The 17,054-nt window shown below is 46.5% G+C and overlaps 1 protein-coding gene across 1 annotated transcript in view; it reads right to left on the reverse strand.

Moving 5' to 3' along the window:
- The window catches only part of PILRA (paired immunoglobin like type 2 receptor alpha), a 17,527-nt gene extending 1,176 nt beyond the window's left edge, over positions 1-16,351 (reverse strand). Inside the window, exons 1-6 of the mRNA XM_055561259.1 lie at positions 16,226-16,351; positions 15,526-15,915; positions 4,100-4,300; positions 1,321-1,351; positions 277-326; positions 18-49 (exon numbers count right to left, since the gene is read on the reverse strand). Coding sequence (XP_055417234.1) covers positions 18-49; positions 277-326; positions 1,321-1,351; positions 4,100-4,300; positions 15,526-15,915; positions 16,226-16,280 — 759 coding nt within the window. The 5' untranslated portion in view covers positions 16,281-16,351. The remainder of the gene's footprint in view (positions 1-17; positions 50-276; positions 327-1,320; positions 1,352-4,099; positions 4,301-15,525; positions 15,916-16,225) is intronic.
- Positions 16,352-17,054: the final 703 nt, after the last annotated feature.

Here is a 17,054-nt window from a genome sequence, read left to right on the forward strand (position 1 = left end):
TAATCAATGCTGCTTACCTTGGCATCCGGCTTGGGGTCTACATGTTGTCCTAGAAAAAATCAACATGTGCCAGGATCAGGTGACCAGGCAGCCAGGGTAGAGAAACGGGCAGGGGCTCCAGCAGTGAGGTCATCTCTAGGTCAGGACCAGGGTCTCAGGGGAGGGTGGGTGAGGCAGGGGAGAGAGGAGGATGCTGAGGGCACCTGTGTGGGGAGGGGGTGTGGGGAGGAGAAGGAAGACCCAGGTGAGAGCGGGAATGATGGCGGCAGGGCTTACCTTTATTCCCAATGTTCTCGTAATTCTCTTCCGTGTTTTTGAAGGACTCCCTGAGTGGGAACAGGAGGGCAGTGATGTGTCAGAGTCTGGGCAGAAAAGAGCTACCACCTGCCTTGGGCTGCTCCTCTCACTGGGGGCTCTGTGACCTGCCTGCACACTTGGAGATGAAGGCAGAGGTTTGAGGCTCAGACGGAGGCTGTCTGGACGGGGATGAGGGGCCGTTTGCAGTGTAGCTCCGTACCTGAGAGCTGACTGGGGTGGACTCTTGCAGAGAAGTGGGTTTATTGAGGGGAGCAGGGAGGAGAAGCAGGAGGGGGCGCCTGTTCTCTCTGCGGCAGCGCCTGGGTTCAAACTGGAGCGTGAGAACCAGGGAGCTTCTCTCTGGTCCCCTGGGAGACCCCCGAGGAGACACCATTGGGGAGGGGTCTCGGGAGGACACTGTCATGAGTCAGGAAGGCGAGAAAGGAGGGAAGGGCTGTGAGAAGGAAAAGCCTGGATGTGGCAGAGAGGATGAGAAAGGAAAGCAGTAGGTGGTGAGGAGGGTGAGAGGAAAGGAAGAGGAGCAGGGGCCAGAGGAGAGGGAGCCAGGCTGGGGCCACGAGGGAAGCCGCTCTGAGGAGAGACAGGGCGGAGCAGCCGGAGGCCCCGAGTCACAGGGCTAAGGACAGACTGGACGAGGAGCAAGAAAGGGGACAGTATGGAGGAGGTGGATGTCTTCTGGAGGGACGGCGTTCAAGGGGGAGACAAACCAGGAGAAACAGAGGGAAAGGCTGAGACCTGGGGATGGAAGGAGGAAAGGAGGGTGCCAGAGACAGACAAAGGATGTTCTGAGAGAGTCAGAGAAAGTGCTGGGCCACGGCTCTGACTGTTATCGGGAGCCTCAGGAAGTGAAGAGCCTGGCCTTTGGGGACTTGGGAGGATGTGGATGGAGGCCCAGGAGGGGAGGCCCGTGAAAGGCTCCCTGGTGCTGCGCTTGGGAGGAAACTTCTTGCTCATAAAATAGCACTGCCCCCCCCGCCCCCATACTGGAGGACAAGCACTCACCTGGCTGGGTTCCTGCCTTCAGTCTGCACACCTGTAGGAGGACCAACAGCGAGTCACTGTGCCATCCATGGAGGCCTGTCTCCCCGCCTCTCTGCCCCATCCCAGCTGAAACCTCCCTGGGAAGGGCTCAGGACTCAGAGCCGCCACCCTGTAGGCACCCTGAGGCTGCCCACACCTGTCCTGCCTTGTCTTCACCATCAGTCAGGAGAGCAGCTCTTCCCGCACCCAGAGCCCCGTCACCCTCTGAACAGGTTGGACTTATCCACCTCCCCCAACTCTAGTGACCTCAGGTCCACTCAGTAACATCCTGGACTTTTTTTTTCCATTGGGACTAAGAACTCTGACATAGTAAACACTAGTATCATTTTTATATTTCAAAATTCCTCCCAGCTCTCTTCGGTCATCATCCCTCTGTACCTGTGCATGACCTCACAGCACTCTTGTCCTGATGATTCACTCTCAGGTTACCCAAGCTGCCGCTGAGCCCTCTCCTCTCCACCTGTGCCCTCTCATGGGCTCCCTGACCCCCTGGGTCCCCCTGTGCTTCTGCCACACTAGCTGACACATCTCCAATCCTGGCTGTGCCCTGGGGCAGAGGATGCTATTTGTTTGCCCCATATCCATTCCCTTCTTCTTATTCAGTTACAGAACCTTGATTTTATTTGGAGTGTCAGGGTACCCCTCCCCCCTACAGGCAGATGTGAGACCTATGGTGAAACCTAGCTGATGATGTATTAATATAAGGGGAAGTTGTGGGTAGTATTTTTCAGTTCAGTTCAGTTGCTCAGTCGTGTCCAACTCTTTGCGACCCCATGGACTGAAGCACACCAGGCTTCTCTGTCCATCACCAACTCTCGGACCCTACTTAAACTCATGTCCATCGCGTCGGTGATGCCATCCAACCATCTCATCCTCTGTCCTCCCCTTCTCCTTCCACCTTCAATCTTTCCCAGCATCAGGGCCTTTTCCAGTGAGTCAGTTCTTTGCATCAGGTGGCCAAAGTATTGGCGTTTCAGCTTCAGCATCAGCCCTTCCAATGAATATTCAGGACTGATTTCCTTTAGGATGGCTCTCCTTGCAGTCCAAGGGACTCTCAAGAGTCTTCTCCAACACCACAGTTCAAAAGCATCAATTCTTCGGTGCTCAGCTTTCTTTATAGTCCAACTCTCACATCCATACATGACCACTGGAAAAACCATAGCTTTGAGTAGATGGACCTTTGTTGGTAAAGCAATGTCTCTGCTTTTTAATACGCTATCTAAGTTGGTCATAGGTAGTCTTCCAAGGAGCAAGTGTCTTAATTTCATGGCTGCAGGAATTTTAGGAAGACTCTTTAAAAGGACAGACAGCTGGAGCATAGTCTTTTTGTCTTTTCCTCCTACGTCCTGCTTCCTGTTTAGATTCACAAATCTGGCATCCTAACAGCTGTCTTGCACATAAAGCAACCTTCAGGATAGAAGCTAGTATCCACAACAGTGAGTAGACAGGTAGGAGACTCAGTGTCTTAGTATCCTCTGCTTTCTGCCTCCAGATCCTTTTAGATGGGAGGAAAAAAATCCACTCTTGTGTTACTTGCCCACTGTTATTTCTGTTCTCTGATGCTAGCAGCTGAACACAACTATTTTTTTTTGGCCATGGCACAACTTCCAGGATCTTACTCCCCCGACCAGGGATTGAACCCAGGCCCTAGGCAGTGAAAGCGCAGAGTCCTAACCACTGGACCACCAGGGAACATGGATTTTAATCAGTAATTTCTAAAGGTTGTAGTTGAATACTGCTGAAAAAAACCACAATCAAATACAATGATGCTCATACAGATTTATGGCTTCTCATCTGAATTGATCATCAAATACCATATTGCATTTTCTCAGTGACTACATCAAGTTTTTTTCTTTATCTCAAACCTTCATCCTTAGTCTCAGGACACAACCACTATGATTTTTGCTCTGCAGAATAAAATAATGATTTCAGAGTGACCCCAGCCTGGCCCTTCCACCAGACTGTGTATCTGCAAGGCCAAGCTGAGGTGGCCACTTCTGCTTCACATTGTTTCTGGGGTTAGAGGCTCTGGGATGTGATTTCCAAGGTTGTCTTTTTTCATCTCCTGGCTCTACCACAGCCCTGAGCTACCTATGGTCCCTAGAATGCCTTCCTTCCCCTGGAAAGACAGTGACCTCTATACCACCCTCACCACCTGGCTAATTCTTCATTCTTTGATAGTTTTGCACTTCCTCTTTGATGTCTTCCTTGATTACCCTTCCTTCCTCCCAAACTACCACAGCTCTTTCCACACGAGGCCGTTAGCCCTTGAGGCAACTGCTCCCCTCATCCTCCCAGCCCCCAGATCCTTGAGAGCAGGGCCTGCGCTTTATTTACTTTTGCATTTCCAGTTACAAGCCAGGCTCTGGAAAATCGGTGTCCAACCAGTACTTGCTGAGTGGAGCCACCTTCCTGTCCCTTCTTTCTCTCTCCTGTTTCCCAGGGCAGGCCCTCCCTCCCCGGGAACCAAAAGGGAGACTGATGAGAAATGATTAAGTCAGGAGACAAGAACTGGAAAATCATCAGGTTTGTAGAGAGGGATTGGTCTTGAGCGGTGGGTCCCAAACTTGATGACACATAAATACCACCTGAGGAGGTAAAATGCAGATTCCCAAGCCCAGACCTCAGGCCCAGAAGGAATTTGCATTTTTACTGAGCAGCTCTGGTCATTCTGATGCAGGAAGGTTCTGAGAAACAGTTGGGAATCTTGGGGAAAGCTTGAGGGTCCTGGGTCACTTACTTTTTCTTCTCCTGCATCTAAGGCACACAATCAGCGCCACAATTGCTGCCACAAGCGCAGCGCTGGCCAGTGCCAACCCAACTGCAGCTTCCGTACTCTGGAGCCAAGACCACGGGCTCTTTCCGCCCTCTGAGTTCCTAAGGCCAGCTGTAGCAGTGGCGGCAGCCGTGGTGCTGGGGTTCTGGGTGGTTGTCTTGCTGGCTGGGAGGAGAGGAGAAATATGCAAATTATTCACTGAAGGGCTGGAAGTATCTGGGTGAAAACTGTCTCATCTTGTTCCCTAGTTTGGGGAATGTGGAGAGTGGGGAGCAATTCTCTGAAGCTCTCCCACAGAGAGGGGAGTAACAAAGGGAGATTCTGGAAGCTCCAAATCTTCACTCTGTTTGAATCCTGACTCAACCACTGATCAGTGCTGTGATCTCAGAACCTCATTTCATTACTTACATATAGGAAGAAGTAAATCACAGGATCAAAACACAAATTTTTTTATTGTGGTAAAATACATGGAACACAAATTTACCATCTTAACCATATATAAGTGACATCAAGCCAATTCACATTAGCATGCAATCATCATCACCAGCCATCTTCCGAACTTCATCTGTCCAAACTGAAACTCTGTCCCCATTAAATATTGACCCCCATCCCCTCTTCCCCCAGATCCTGGCATTCACTGTTCTGCTTTCTGACCCTAAGTATTTGATTGCTCTTGGTACCTCAGAGAAGTGGATTCAAACAGTGTTTGTCATTTTACATGATTGTCTTAATAAGTGAGAAAACATCTGTAAAGCACCTAGTATTATTGGAAATATATTATTGTTACATGAATATATATTGAACTTTACTTACTACAGACATGCTACCTTTTTAGATGTTTAAGGGACCATTAGACCAGGAGCTGACTGTGGCTTAGACCATGAACTCCTTATTGCCAAATTCAGACTGAAATTGAAGAAAGTAGGGAAAACCACTAGACCATTCAGGTATGACCTAAATCAAATCCCTTATGATTATACAGTGGAAGTGAGAAATAGATTTAAGGGCCTAGATCTGATAGATAGAGTGCCTGATGAACTATGGAATGAGGTTCGTGACATTGTACAGGAGACAGGGATCAAGACCATCCCCATGGAAAAGAAATGCAAAAAGCAACATGGCTGTCTGGGGAGGCCTTACAAATCGCTGTGAAAAGAAGAGAAGCGAAAAGCAAAGGAGAAAAGGAAAGATATAAACATCTGAATGCAGAGTTCCAAAGAATAGCAAGAAGAGATAAGAAAGCCTTCTTCAGTGATCAATGCAAACAAATAGAGGAAAACAACAGAATGGGAGAAACGAGAGATCTCTTCAAGAAAATTAGAGATACCAAGGGAACATTTCATGCAAAGATGGGCTCAATAAAGGACAGAAATGGTATGGACCTAACAGAAGCAGAAGATATTAAGAAGAGGTGGCAAGAATACACAGAAGAACTGTACAAAAAAGATCTTCACGACCCAGATAATCACAATGGTGTGATCACTCACCTAGAGCCAGACATCCTGCAATGTGAAGTCAAGTGGGCCTTAGAAAGCATCACTACGAACAAAGCTAGTGGAGGTGATAGAATTCCAGTTGAGCTATTCCAAATCCTGAAAGATGATGCTGTGAAAGTGCTGCACTCAATATGCCAGCAAATTTGGAAAACTCAGCAGTGGCTACAGGACTGGAAAAGGTCAGTTTTCATTCCAATCCCAAATAAAGGCAATGCAAAAGGATGCTCAAACTACCCCACAATTGCACTCATCTCACACGCTAGTAAAGTAATGCTCAAAATTCTCCAAGCCAGGCTTCAGCAATACGTGAACCGTGAACTTCCTGATGTTCAAGCTGGTTTTAGAAAAGGCAGAGGAACCAGAGATCAAATTGCCAACATCTGCTGGATCATGAAAAAAGCAAGAGAGTTCCAGAAAAACATCTATTTCTGCTTTATTGACTATGCCAAAGCCTCTGACTGTGTGGATCACAATAAACTGTGGAAAATTCTGAAAGAGATGGGAATACCAGACCACCTGATCTGCCTCTTGAGAAATCTGTATGCAGGTCAGGAAGCAACAGTTAGAACTGAACATGGAACAGCAGACTGGTTCCAAATAGGAAAAGGAGTACGTCAAGGCTATATATTGCCACCCTGTTTGTTTAACTTATATGCAGAGTACATCATGAGAAACGCTGGACTGGAAGAAACATAAGCTGGAATCAAGATTGCCGGGAGAAATATCAATAACCTCAGATATGCAGATGACACCACCCTTATGGCAGAAAGTGAAGAGGAACTCAAAAGCCTCTTGATGAAAGTGAAAGTGGAGAGTGAAAAAGTTGGCTTAAAGCTCAACATTCAGAAAACAAAGATCATGGCATCCGGTCCCATCACTTCATGGGAAATAGATGGGGAAACAGTGGAAACAGTGTCAGACTTTATTTTTCTGGGCTCAAAAATCACTACAGATGGTGACTGCAGCCATGAAATTAAAAGACGCTTACTCCTTGGAAGGAAAGTTATGACCAACCTAGATAGCATATTCAAAAGCAGAGACATTACTTTGCCAACAAAGGTTCATCTAGTCAAGGCTATGGTTTTTCCTGTGGTCATGTATGGATGTGAGAGTTGGACTGTGAAGAAGGCTGAGCGCCAAAGAATTGATGCTTTTGAACTGTGGTGTTGGAGAAGACTCTTGAGAGTCCCTTGGAGTGCAAGGAGATCCAACCAGTCCATTGTGAAGGAGATCAGCCCTGGGATTTCTTTGGAAGGAATGATGCTAAAGCTGAAACTCCAGTACTTTGGCCACCTCATGCAAAGAGTTGACTCATTGGAAAAGACTGTGATGCTGGGAGGGATTGGGGGCAGGAGGAGAAGGGGACGACAGAGGATGAGATGGCTGGATGGCATCACTGACTCGATGGACGGGAGTCTGAGTGAACTCCAGGAGTTGGTGATGGACAGGGAGGCCTGGCATGCTGCAATTCATGGGGTCGCAAAGAGTTGGACACAACTGAGCGACTGATCTGATCTGATCTGAAGGCACCATTAAAAAACTGGCATAATAGTAAGCCACATACAAAAAACCCAACTCCAATAAAATCTTGTGTGGACTGAATTCTCTGTCCACTTAGTAGAAATTAGTAAAGTGTGAATCCTATTTCTCAATTGAGACAAAAAATTTAAATTCTTAGTCAAATAAATATATATAATGACATGCTATTTAGAAAATAAAAACAACAGCAATATATTTGTAACTTTTTAAAACTCCTGGAATATGACTAAAGCCAAATTCTAAGTTAAATTCATAGTATTAGATGCTATAATTATTTAAAATGGGATGAAAGTTTTTAAATGAATGAAATAGTCAATTTCCAAAGAAAAAAGTTACCAAACAGAGAGGAACTAGCTCTAAGGAAACTAAAAGTAATGAAAACCTACGTAGGAATAAATGTTTTTAGGAAACAGGACAGCAGAAAGAATCGTAAATGTAGAAAGTGGTTAGGAAAAAAAAAAAAAACACAAGAAAACAGACAAGACTCTTGTAAATCGAACAACAAAGAGTATTGAAATCATGAGTGAGTGTATGCTCAATTTATGGGTTGATAATTCCAAAAACCTCTGAAATGGATTACTTTCTGAGACAATAATTTTTAAAAATGCATTTAAGAAATAGTAACCTTTAATGGATTAGACAAAGAAGAAGATTAGAACACTATTAAAGGACTATTTTTCATAAAGATTTCAAGTTCAGAAGGTTTAATGGAAAAATTCTTGTGAAAATTTAAGCAACAGATAACTCTCAAGATTCTAGGACAGAAAAATATGGAAAATGGTACAATTCTAATTCATTTCATAAAGTCATAACATAATCCTGATGCTAATATTCATAACTTTTAGAAATGTAGACTAAAAGAATAAAAGGCTATTTTTGTTTTAAACTGACCTGAGTCAGGGAAAATATCTAGTATTGACACAGCAGGAGTACGGGTTAGCACAACCTTAGGAAAGGTTTGGGTATATCTATCAGAATGTAAAATATCCGAGCGTGCCCTTAGACTCAGTGATTTCTGTGCTAGGAAATTATCCTATGGACATACTGGTACAAGTATTCAAAGGCCTCTGTTTGAGGGTGTTCTCTGCAGCTTTATTTGTGATTTGGTAGCAACCTAAATGTCTTTAAATATGAGACTGATTAAGTGAGCTACAATCCATTGCTACAGTGGGAGACCATGCAGTCATTTAAAAAGAAAGGTGTGGATGTATATGTGCTGAAGTGGAAAGATACTTGAGGTCCATGAAGTAAACATAGCAAGCTGAAGATCGGGAGAGTATGCAGCTTGAGTCTCTTATGTTCCATCTCTGTATATCTGCATCTGTGTCTCTTATCTGTGGAGAGAGCATTTCTGCAGAAAGGGGTAGTAGCTGAGAGATAAAGTGGAGAGGAATGTGATGTTCATTTGATTCCCTTCTGTGCTGTTTGACTGTTTTTAAAACTATGTGCAAGTATGTATTACCAGTAATTTTATTTTTAAAATGTAACATCTATTTTTATATAAGTTGTATAGGCACATAATTTAAAGAATCAACAAATTCCCCACAGGTTATAAAAACAGCACCCCCTCCTCACTCCTCTCCCACTCCCCAGAAGGAACTGTTTTTAGCACCTCTTGCTGTTTTTTGGCATTAACCTCACGTTTCTAAATCACAGGCTTATCTGGGAAGTGAGTGTAGAGAGAGGAGGTCCTGGGACTGAGCCCTGGGACCTCCTCTCTCCACACTGGGATAATCTCTCTGTGCTTTCACAGAGACACTCAGAAATAACGTCTCAGCAACTGTCTGGCCATCCCTCAGCCAGTCAAATAGACACAAAACTCTCTGTCTCCCCAGAGGTCACAGCTCCTTTCTAGGTCCCAGAACCTACTTCCTCCCCTGCTTCTTAGGCCTGTGGCTGGTCCCAGGGGTCTCACTGTCCCTGACTGGTTTTCCCACTCTGTGCCCCCCATCAAAACTCTCAGTTACCCTGTTGGAGCAGCTGCCTCCTACCGGGACTCTGACTTACGTCCCAGCGGCCTTCCTGTTCCATCTGAATAAAGCAGCACCCTAGCACCTCTAGCCACTGACTGTGCTTCATTTTCCTGCTTTTCTCTTTTCACCACCACTTGACACACAGAATTAATTTGTTTTTTGTGTGTGATATTCTTTCTACACTCGAGTGTAAGTTGTTACACTCAACTGTAAGTGTAAGTTGTACACTCAAGTGTAAGTTCCATTGTTAAGGACATGTATGTTTTGTTCTGTATTGTCTTAACTGCTCTTTCCTCAGTGCCCAGCTTAGGACCTGACACATAGCAGGCACTCAGTCAGTATTTGCTATTTGATTTGTTAAAGGATTAAACAAAATAATTTTCCCTTGGAAATTCACAACACTCAACCATTGCCTTTCAGTATCCTCTATTGCTATTGAGACAGCCAAGCCACTCTAATTCCTGACTCTCTTTATGTGGCCAGTTTCTTCCCTCCTTGGAAATGTATTGGATCTCCCTTTATCAGATATGCAGATGACACCACCTTATGGCAGATAGCGAACAAGAACTAAAGAGCCTCTTGATGAAAGTGAAAAAGGAGAGTGAAGAAGTTGGCTTAAAGCTCAACATTCAGAAAACTAAGATCATGGCATCAGGTCCCATCACTTCATGGCAAATAGATGGGGAAAGAGTGGAAACAGTGTCAGACTTTATTTTAGGGGGCTCCAAAATCACTACAGATGGTGAGTGCAGCCATGAAATTAAAAGACGCTTACTCCTTGGAAGAAAAGTTATGACCAACCTAGACTGCATATTAAAAAGCAGAGACATTACCACAAAAACCATTTCCAACAAAGGTCCATCTAGTCAAGACTATGGTTTTTCTAGTAGTCATGTATGGATGTGAGAGTTGGACTAAAAGCTGAGCACCGAAGAATTGATGCTTTTGAACTGTGGTGTTGGAGAAGACTCTTGAGAGTTCCTTGGACTGCAAAGAGATCCACCCAGTCCATCCTAAAGGAAATCAGTCCTGAATATTCATTGGAAGTACTGATGCTGAAGTTGAAACTCCAATACTTTGGCCACCTGATGTGAAGAACTGACTCATTTGAAAAGACCCTGATGCTGGGAAAGATTGAAGGTGGGAGGAGAAGGGGAGGACAGAGGATGAGATGGATGGCATCACTGACTCAGTGGACATGAGTTTGAGTAAGCTCTAGGAGTTGGTGATGGACAGGGAGGCCTGGTGTGCTGCAGTCCATGGGGTCGCAAAGAGTCGGACTCACTGAGCGACTGAACTGAACTTACCCTTGGTGTTTTGAAATTTGTATGTTGCAGTACCCCAGGGTTGGTCTTTTTATTTTTACTCATGTTGCTGGGTTCTTTCATTCTGGAACATTTCTATAGTAGTTTTGTTGATATTTTCTTCCCCATGGCCTTCTTTTTTCTCTGTTTTTAAAACTGTTGTTCAGAGATTGGAACTGTTGGACCAATTCTCAATTTGTTTTATCCTTCCTTATAATTCCTATATTATATTTCTAAGGCTGCTATGACAAATTGCTGCAAACTGGATGACTCTAAACAATAGAAGTTGACTTGCTCACAGTTCTGGAGGCCAGAAGGCAGAAATCAAGGTATCAGCCAGGCTATATCACTCAGGAGGTTCTGTGGTGGGGGGCAGTCTGTTCCTTGCTTCTTTGGCTTCTAATGGCTGCTTCACCCCAGTCTTTGTGTCTGTGCTCACACTGCCTGCTCTTCCATCTGTGTCCAGTCTCTCACTGCCCCTCTCTTATAAGGACATGTTTATTAGCATCTAGAATCCACCCAGATAATCCCAGATAACCTCCTCATCTCAAATTCCTCAACTGAATCACATCTGCAGCCATATAAGATATCCGCTTGTTTGGGGGCCAATGTTCAAACCACTACAACAATATCCGAATCTTTGAATTTTCTTGAACTACAATATCCAAATCTTTCAGTTTTCTCCCACCCTTTAAGATATTTCCATGAACTTCATCTTTCAATCATATATTGAATTTTCCATCTTTGCTAGTATACTTCTAATTTCTAAGATCTCTTTTTTTTTGTTGTGAAAGCTCCTTTGCAAAGCATTCTATTGTGTTATATACATGAAATTCTTTAACTTTATGAGGATGATGGTTCTTTGAAAATTTCAGTCTCCTTTCATTGTTTTGGATTCTTCCAGTTTCCCTTCCCCCTTGATTGTTCTGCTCTCTGCATCTCATGGGACAAGTATTCCTTAAATGTTTAATTCAAAGCTTTTAAAAACAGACTCTCTACCTCAGGCATCCTGGGCACAGCTGAGGTGAGGGTATAGTCCTCACTGCAGGGGATTTGGTGCAAGGCCAAGACCCCAGCCACCTTGTCCCCTTGGCTCCCAACATGCATGAAGATGTGAGTGTGTTATAGCAGAAAGTGCATGTCAGATCACTTTACAGTGAGTAGGACAGTATGACTCACTCTACAGTGAGTAGAGTGATCTGTTAGATTTCTAGATCTTTTCAGGCCCATCAGATAGCTATTCTGGAGAAGAGTCTCCTGATTGCCCTTAGTGGGTGTGTGGTGTGGGAGTACCAGCCTGGCTGTCTGCGTCCTGCGAGGCCTCTACAAGGGTCAAGGTATTTCAGGTCTCATCAGTTCACCAAATCTCCAAATTTAAGAACTGAAGCCTTGTCTCCAGGTATGCCCCAGGGTACTCCCCCGCGCCCCCCCCCCCCCCCCCCCCCCCGCCAAGACTCCCTGTGGATTATTGTTTCTAGAATGCATATATCCAGTCTTTTGCTGGGGTGAGGTGTGAGGGATCGGAGGTGTCTCTGGTTCCTAAATACACTTCAGTTAGTCCTCTAGTTTCCAGGTCCCCTTCCACGTCCAGTTTCCTGGGTACTAGGAGTTGCTATTCTTGACACTTTAAGGGGTTTTGCAGTATAAATTGCCTTCCTTCGGGATGTCCCCACTGTTGACTTAGGGTTTAATTCCTCTGGTCTATTTCCCACTTCCAAAATTTTGTTTTTGTCCACCTAACTTGCAAATGTTTTTGTCCCTCTGGGTTTTTGTGTTAAAAAAATTCCCTTTGCTGTCATTTTAGTAGATTTTTGGAGGGAGTGGAGGTAAACATATGCATATAACCTAGCATCTTGGCCAGAATTTATGCATTACTTTTAGAGCGAAAATTATACTAAGTACACATTTTTTTACATATTACACATTAATAATAAAAATAAAGAATATGAAAAGTCTTATGAGACACATGATCTTTGGAAGAACACTACAAAGGTTTACTTAGGGATATAAAATAGGACCTATTCCTCATCAAAAAGATTGTGCATTATACTGATTTCAATTTCTGTCAGTTACTTTATAGACTTAATGCAATTCTGATTTAAAAAACCAAGAGGAATGTTTTTCTAGAAACTTGGCAAACTTATTCTAACATTTGTGTGGAAGAATAGGCAGGCAACACCAATGAAGTTTTTGAGGAAGAAGTAATGTGATTGTGATGGAAAAAGTCTTAACAGCCATTGAAACATGATAAAGTTATAATAACTAAAACAGTGTGCTACTAATATAACAAAATATAGGGACTTCCTTGGTGGTCCAATGGCTAGGACTGCGCTCCCAGTGCAGGGGGCCCAGGTTCCACCCCTGGTCGGGGAACTAGACTCTGCATGCCACAACTGCATCCCACACACAACGAAGATCCTGCATGCCACAACTAAGACCCGGCACAGCCAAATAAATGAATAGTTAAAAACAAGAAAACACAGACTAGTGAAACAGAATAGACAGACCAGAAATGGATGCTATTTTACAAAAGCACTTAAAAGCTAAGACCTATTAATCAATGGAAAAAGGGGGAAATATTCAATAATAGGAAATAAAGATAAGAAATAAAACTGAGCACCTAAGAATTGATGCTTTTGAACTGTGGTTTTGGAGAAGACTCTTGAGAGTCCCTTGGACTGCAAGGAGACCAAACCAGTCAATCCTAAAGGAAATCAGTCCTGAATATTCATTGGAAGGACTGATGCTGAAGTTGAAACTCCAATACTTTGGCCACCTGATGTGAAGAACTGACTCCTTAGAAAAGACCCTGATGTTGGAAAAGATTGAGGGCAGGAGGAGAAGGGGACGACAGAGGATGAGATGGTTGGATGGCATCACCGCCTCGATGGACATGAGTTTGAGCAAGCTCCAGGAGTTGGTGATGGACAGGGAAGCCTGGTGTGCTGCAGTCCATGGACTGGTCGCAAAAAGTCAGACACAACTGAGCAACTGGATTGAACTGAACTGATTCAATAACAAAGTGAAGACAATTGATTTGTTTCTTGGTATAAGGATCAACTTAGTTCTTTATCTCACACCATTTACCAAGATAAATTCTCACTGTATTGAGGAGCTTAATTATGAAAAGGGATACTCTGATAGCTCAGTTGGTAAAGAATCCACCTGCAATATAGGAGACACGGGTTCGATTTCTGAGTTGGGAAGATCCCCTGGAGAAGGGATAGGCTACCCAATCCAGTTATCTTGGGCTTCCCTTGTGGCTCAGCTAGTAAAGAATCTGCCTGCAATGTGGGACACCTGGGTTTGATCCCTGGTTTGGGTAGACCCCCTGGAGAAGGGAAAGTCAACCTACTCCAGTTCTGACCTGGAGAATTCCATGGACTCTATATAGTCTATGGGGCCGCAAAGAGTCGGAGACGACTGAGCAAATTTATCTTTCACATAGTAATCAAATCTTACAAAAATTAGGAAAACTATTTTTTACCTCTAATGAGATGTGGGGTTTGGGATATAGAAATAAAAGAAAAACTATAAGTGAGAATATAATTAGATTTGGCTACATAAATAAAACTATTTGTAAAAAAAAATTAATAAGCCAATCTCAAACTTATGAGTTATGTTTGCTATAGGTATTCCTCTGGTGTGATGTTTTTGCATGGTGGTACTTCACTTGAATTAAAAACATCTCTTTTTATTACTTCCCTGTAAAAATGAGCATGACCATCCAGTTTATTGAATTAACTGAAAAAATTAATTTACTGATGAAAAAACTCATAGGAAATGTGGCTGAAACAGAGAAAGGAGAAAAAGAAGGAAGAATTAAGAAAGGAAGAAGAGGGATTTAAGGAGACCAAAGTCCCTCCAAAAAGGCCATTTAAGGGAATTTGGAGGAGGTGCAGGAAATATTAATCCAAAGCTGTCTTGCTTAATTCAGGTTGAGTCACATACTGCTTAGAAGCACCAGCACAAGTGATTGCAAAAAGCAAACAAACTTAATCAATTTTCAGTTTTCAAAAAATTATCCTCTGGTGACACACTTCCTTATTGCGTGTGCCTAGAAGAGAGCCCCTCCTCCCTACCCTGGAGTCATACACTGTTCAAGTTCAGACACCCCACTGAGTGACAGATGCTACGCATCCATTATTAGGTTAAAAATATCAAAACAAGATGACAAGTCAGTAGGTGAGTCCAAGCAGCTCATGGTTAAGGGAGGCTCTGGGGTTAAACTAGGGTCAAACCCCACCCGCACCAGGAGTGACCTGGGGCAGGTGTTTGCTATGCCAGCCTCGGTTCCCTTCCTGTGACTGGAGGACAGGAGCAGGACTGCTGTACCGGGGGTCGTGGGGAAGGTCAGCTGGGGCGATGCTACCAAGGTGTGCCCCCGGGATGCAGGGCACAGTCAGGGGGGCTGCCGGGACTGCTGCCTCATCATGACCAGGACAGAGGGGCACGGTCAGGGTGGACACAGGGACAGGGTGACTGGAACCACATGGGAGGATGGTGGTGGGGAGAGAGGGAAGGAGGTAAAAGGGATGGAAGGAGGCAGAAGGAGAAGGAAAGTGAAGAGAGATGAACCAAGGGAAGGATGGTTGAACTTATGTTCTGGGGTTCAGAGCAGAGAAGGAAGGGGAGATGGGGCCCCTCGGCACCTGCTGTGTGTGTGGGTTGAGCTCATGGCTGGGGGGGGACAGACATGGGGCAGCTGGGGCTCCACACAGGACTCAGGACAAAGGGGAGGAGCCATACCTGGAGGATGTCGTCACCTGGAGGACCTGGGGCAAGGGCAGGGGGCTGGGTGGAGCCCAGCTTGGAGCAGGAAGGGAGGACAGCTGGGAGCACCGAGGGTGTGGGGGCCTGGGGTGGGGGAGGGGCTGGATCTGGAGGGCAGAGACGGAGGTGGGCAAGGGAGGTGGTCCAGGGTTGGGGAAGATTAAGGTGAAAAGGGTAAGGTTGGCAGAGCCCTGGGGAGAAGGGAGAGGAGTTTGAGAGAAGAGTCAGAAGGAGGGCCCTAAGCCGCATCTAGGGCTAAGGCACCAGTGGCCTCCAAGAGCCTCAGGCAGGACAGCTGGACTCACGGGGGGTGATGGTGAGTTTGGTCCCCTCGATGGACTGCCACTCCTGCTTGCCATCTCTCAGTGTGTCCAACTGCACCCGGCAGAAGTACACAGACTCATCCTCCCTCCGCAGGTTTGAGATCCGGAGGGAGCCGTTCTTCTCAGGTTCTGCCCAGTTCAGTAAGAGCCGGTTCTTGAAATTCTTATGGGTGAACAGAGGGGTCATGTTGTAGATGAACTCCGCATGGAAATCTTTCCATCTCCAGAATATTCTCATGTTGGGATTCTTGGCTAATTCCCAGGAGTAAGAGAAGGAGAAGGGGATGAGGATGGAGCCACCCTCAGGGGCTGAGAGATCCCTTGGTTGCTTCATATCAAAGTAAGGCTTTGGATTTCTTTGTGCCCAGTGACCTAGAGGAGGGAGGGAGAGACTCTGAAGCCACCAGGAGAGACACAGAAGGTGACCCCCACCATCGGGCACCCTCACCTGCAGGGGGACATGTGACGGGGTAGGACTGGCCCTTTGGCCTGCGTGATCCCCTCTCCAGGCTTGGGGCAGGCAGGAGGGTGAGGGGTTGGGGGACCCAGCACTGTGGGACCCGCCCTTTGTTTGTTGGGGGTGGGAGGCCTGGCCAGCTACCCCAGGGGACCCTTCTACACACACCCAGCCACAGCTCCTCCCTGGGGTCCCTGGCAGAGCAGGACACTCCCAGCCACTCACCAGCCTGCAGAGACGCCGGCAGCAACAGCAGGGGCAGCAGCAGGGGCAACCCCATGGCCTTGCCCTCCTCCCAGGTGAAAAGACAGGCAGAGACAAGGCCAGACAGGAGGCCTTGGGGGGCCCCTGGGGGAGTCTCAGCACCAGGAGTGAGGACCAGGCTCCTTCAGAGGACGGAGGAGGGTGGGGGCCTTCCCCAAACCCGCCCACCCCGACAGTGACTGGCACTTCCTTTATTAACCTGGCTTCTTCTTTTCCTTTATTGCAAAAGGGCCTCCCTGTGGTCAGTGCAAAGGGAGCCATGATCTGGGGCTCCCCGCCCCCGTCTTCACGCTGAGGGGCTGGTCCTGACCTGCGCCCTCTGGGCCTCCTCCCCGCTCGGCCCCTGCCTCCCCGCCCTCACATCTCCCTGGCAGTCAGCCTCTGTGTCTCTCCTTGTCTCTGCTTCTCTGAGTGTCTCTCCTCCCAGGGGAAGGGGCGGCAGCAGGACCAGCTGAGGCTCCTTCAGGGAGAGGTGGGGGCTGAGTCCCTGCCCAGCTGCAGCCCCACCGGGAGGAGCAGGGGGGAGCTGCTGGTGGTCAAGCTCAGCCCCCCTCAGACACGGGGGCACCAGCCTGCTCTGGGCCCCTCTCCCTCCAGGCAGGGGCTCCCCTGCAGTGTCTCCCCCCTCAGTCTTCAGGCAGAACCAAGGCCCACCAGGCCCCTCCCACCCTGGTGCTCCCTGTGTGCCGTCTCACACCCCACTGAGGGGAGGAGGTGAGGGGGCTCAGTTTCCCACCTGCCCAGAGGGTGGGCCTTCTGGAGGCCATGCCTCCACCCGCAGATGGAGGGC

This window comes from Bubalus kerabau, chromosome 23, assembly GCF_029407905.1.
Source record: "Bubalus kerabau isolate K-KA32 ecotype Philippines breed swamp buffalo chromosome 23, PCC_UOA_SB_1v2, whole genome shotgun sequence".
NCBI lineage: Eukaryota > Metazoa > Chordata > Mammalia > Artiodactyla > Bovidae > Bubalus > Bubalus kerabau.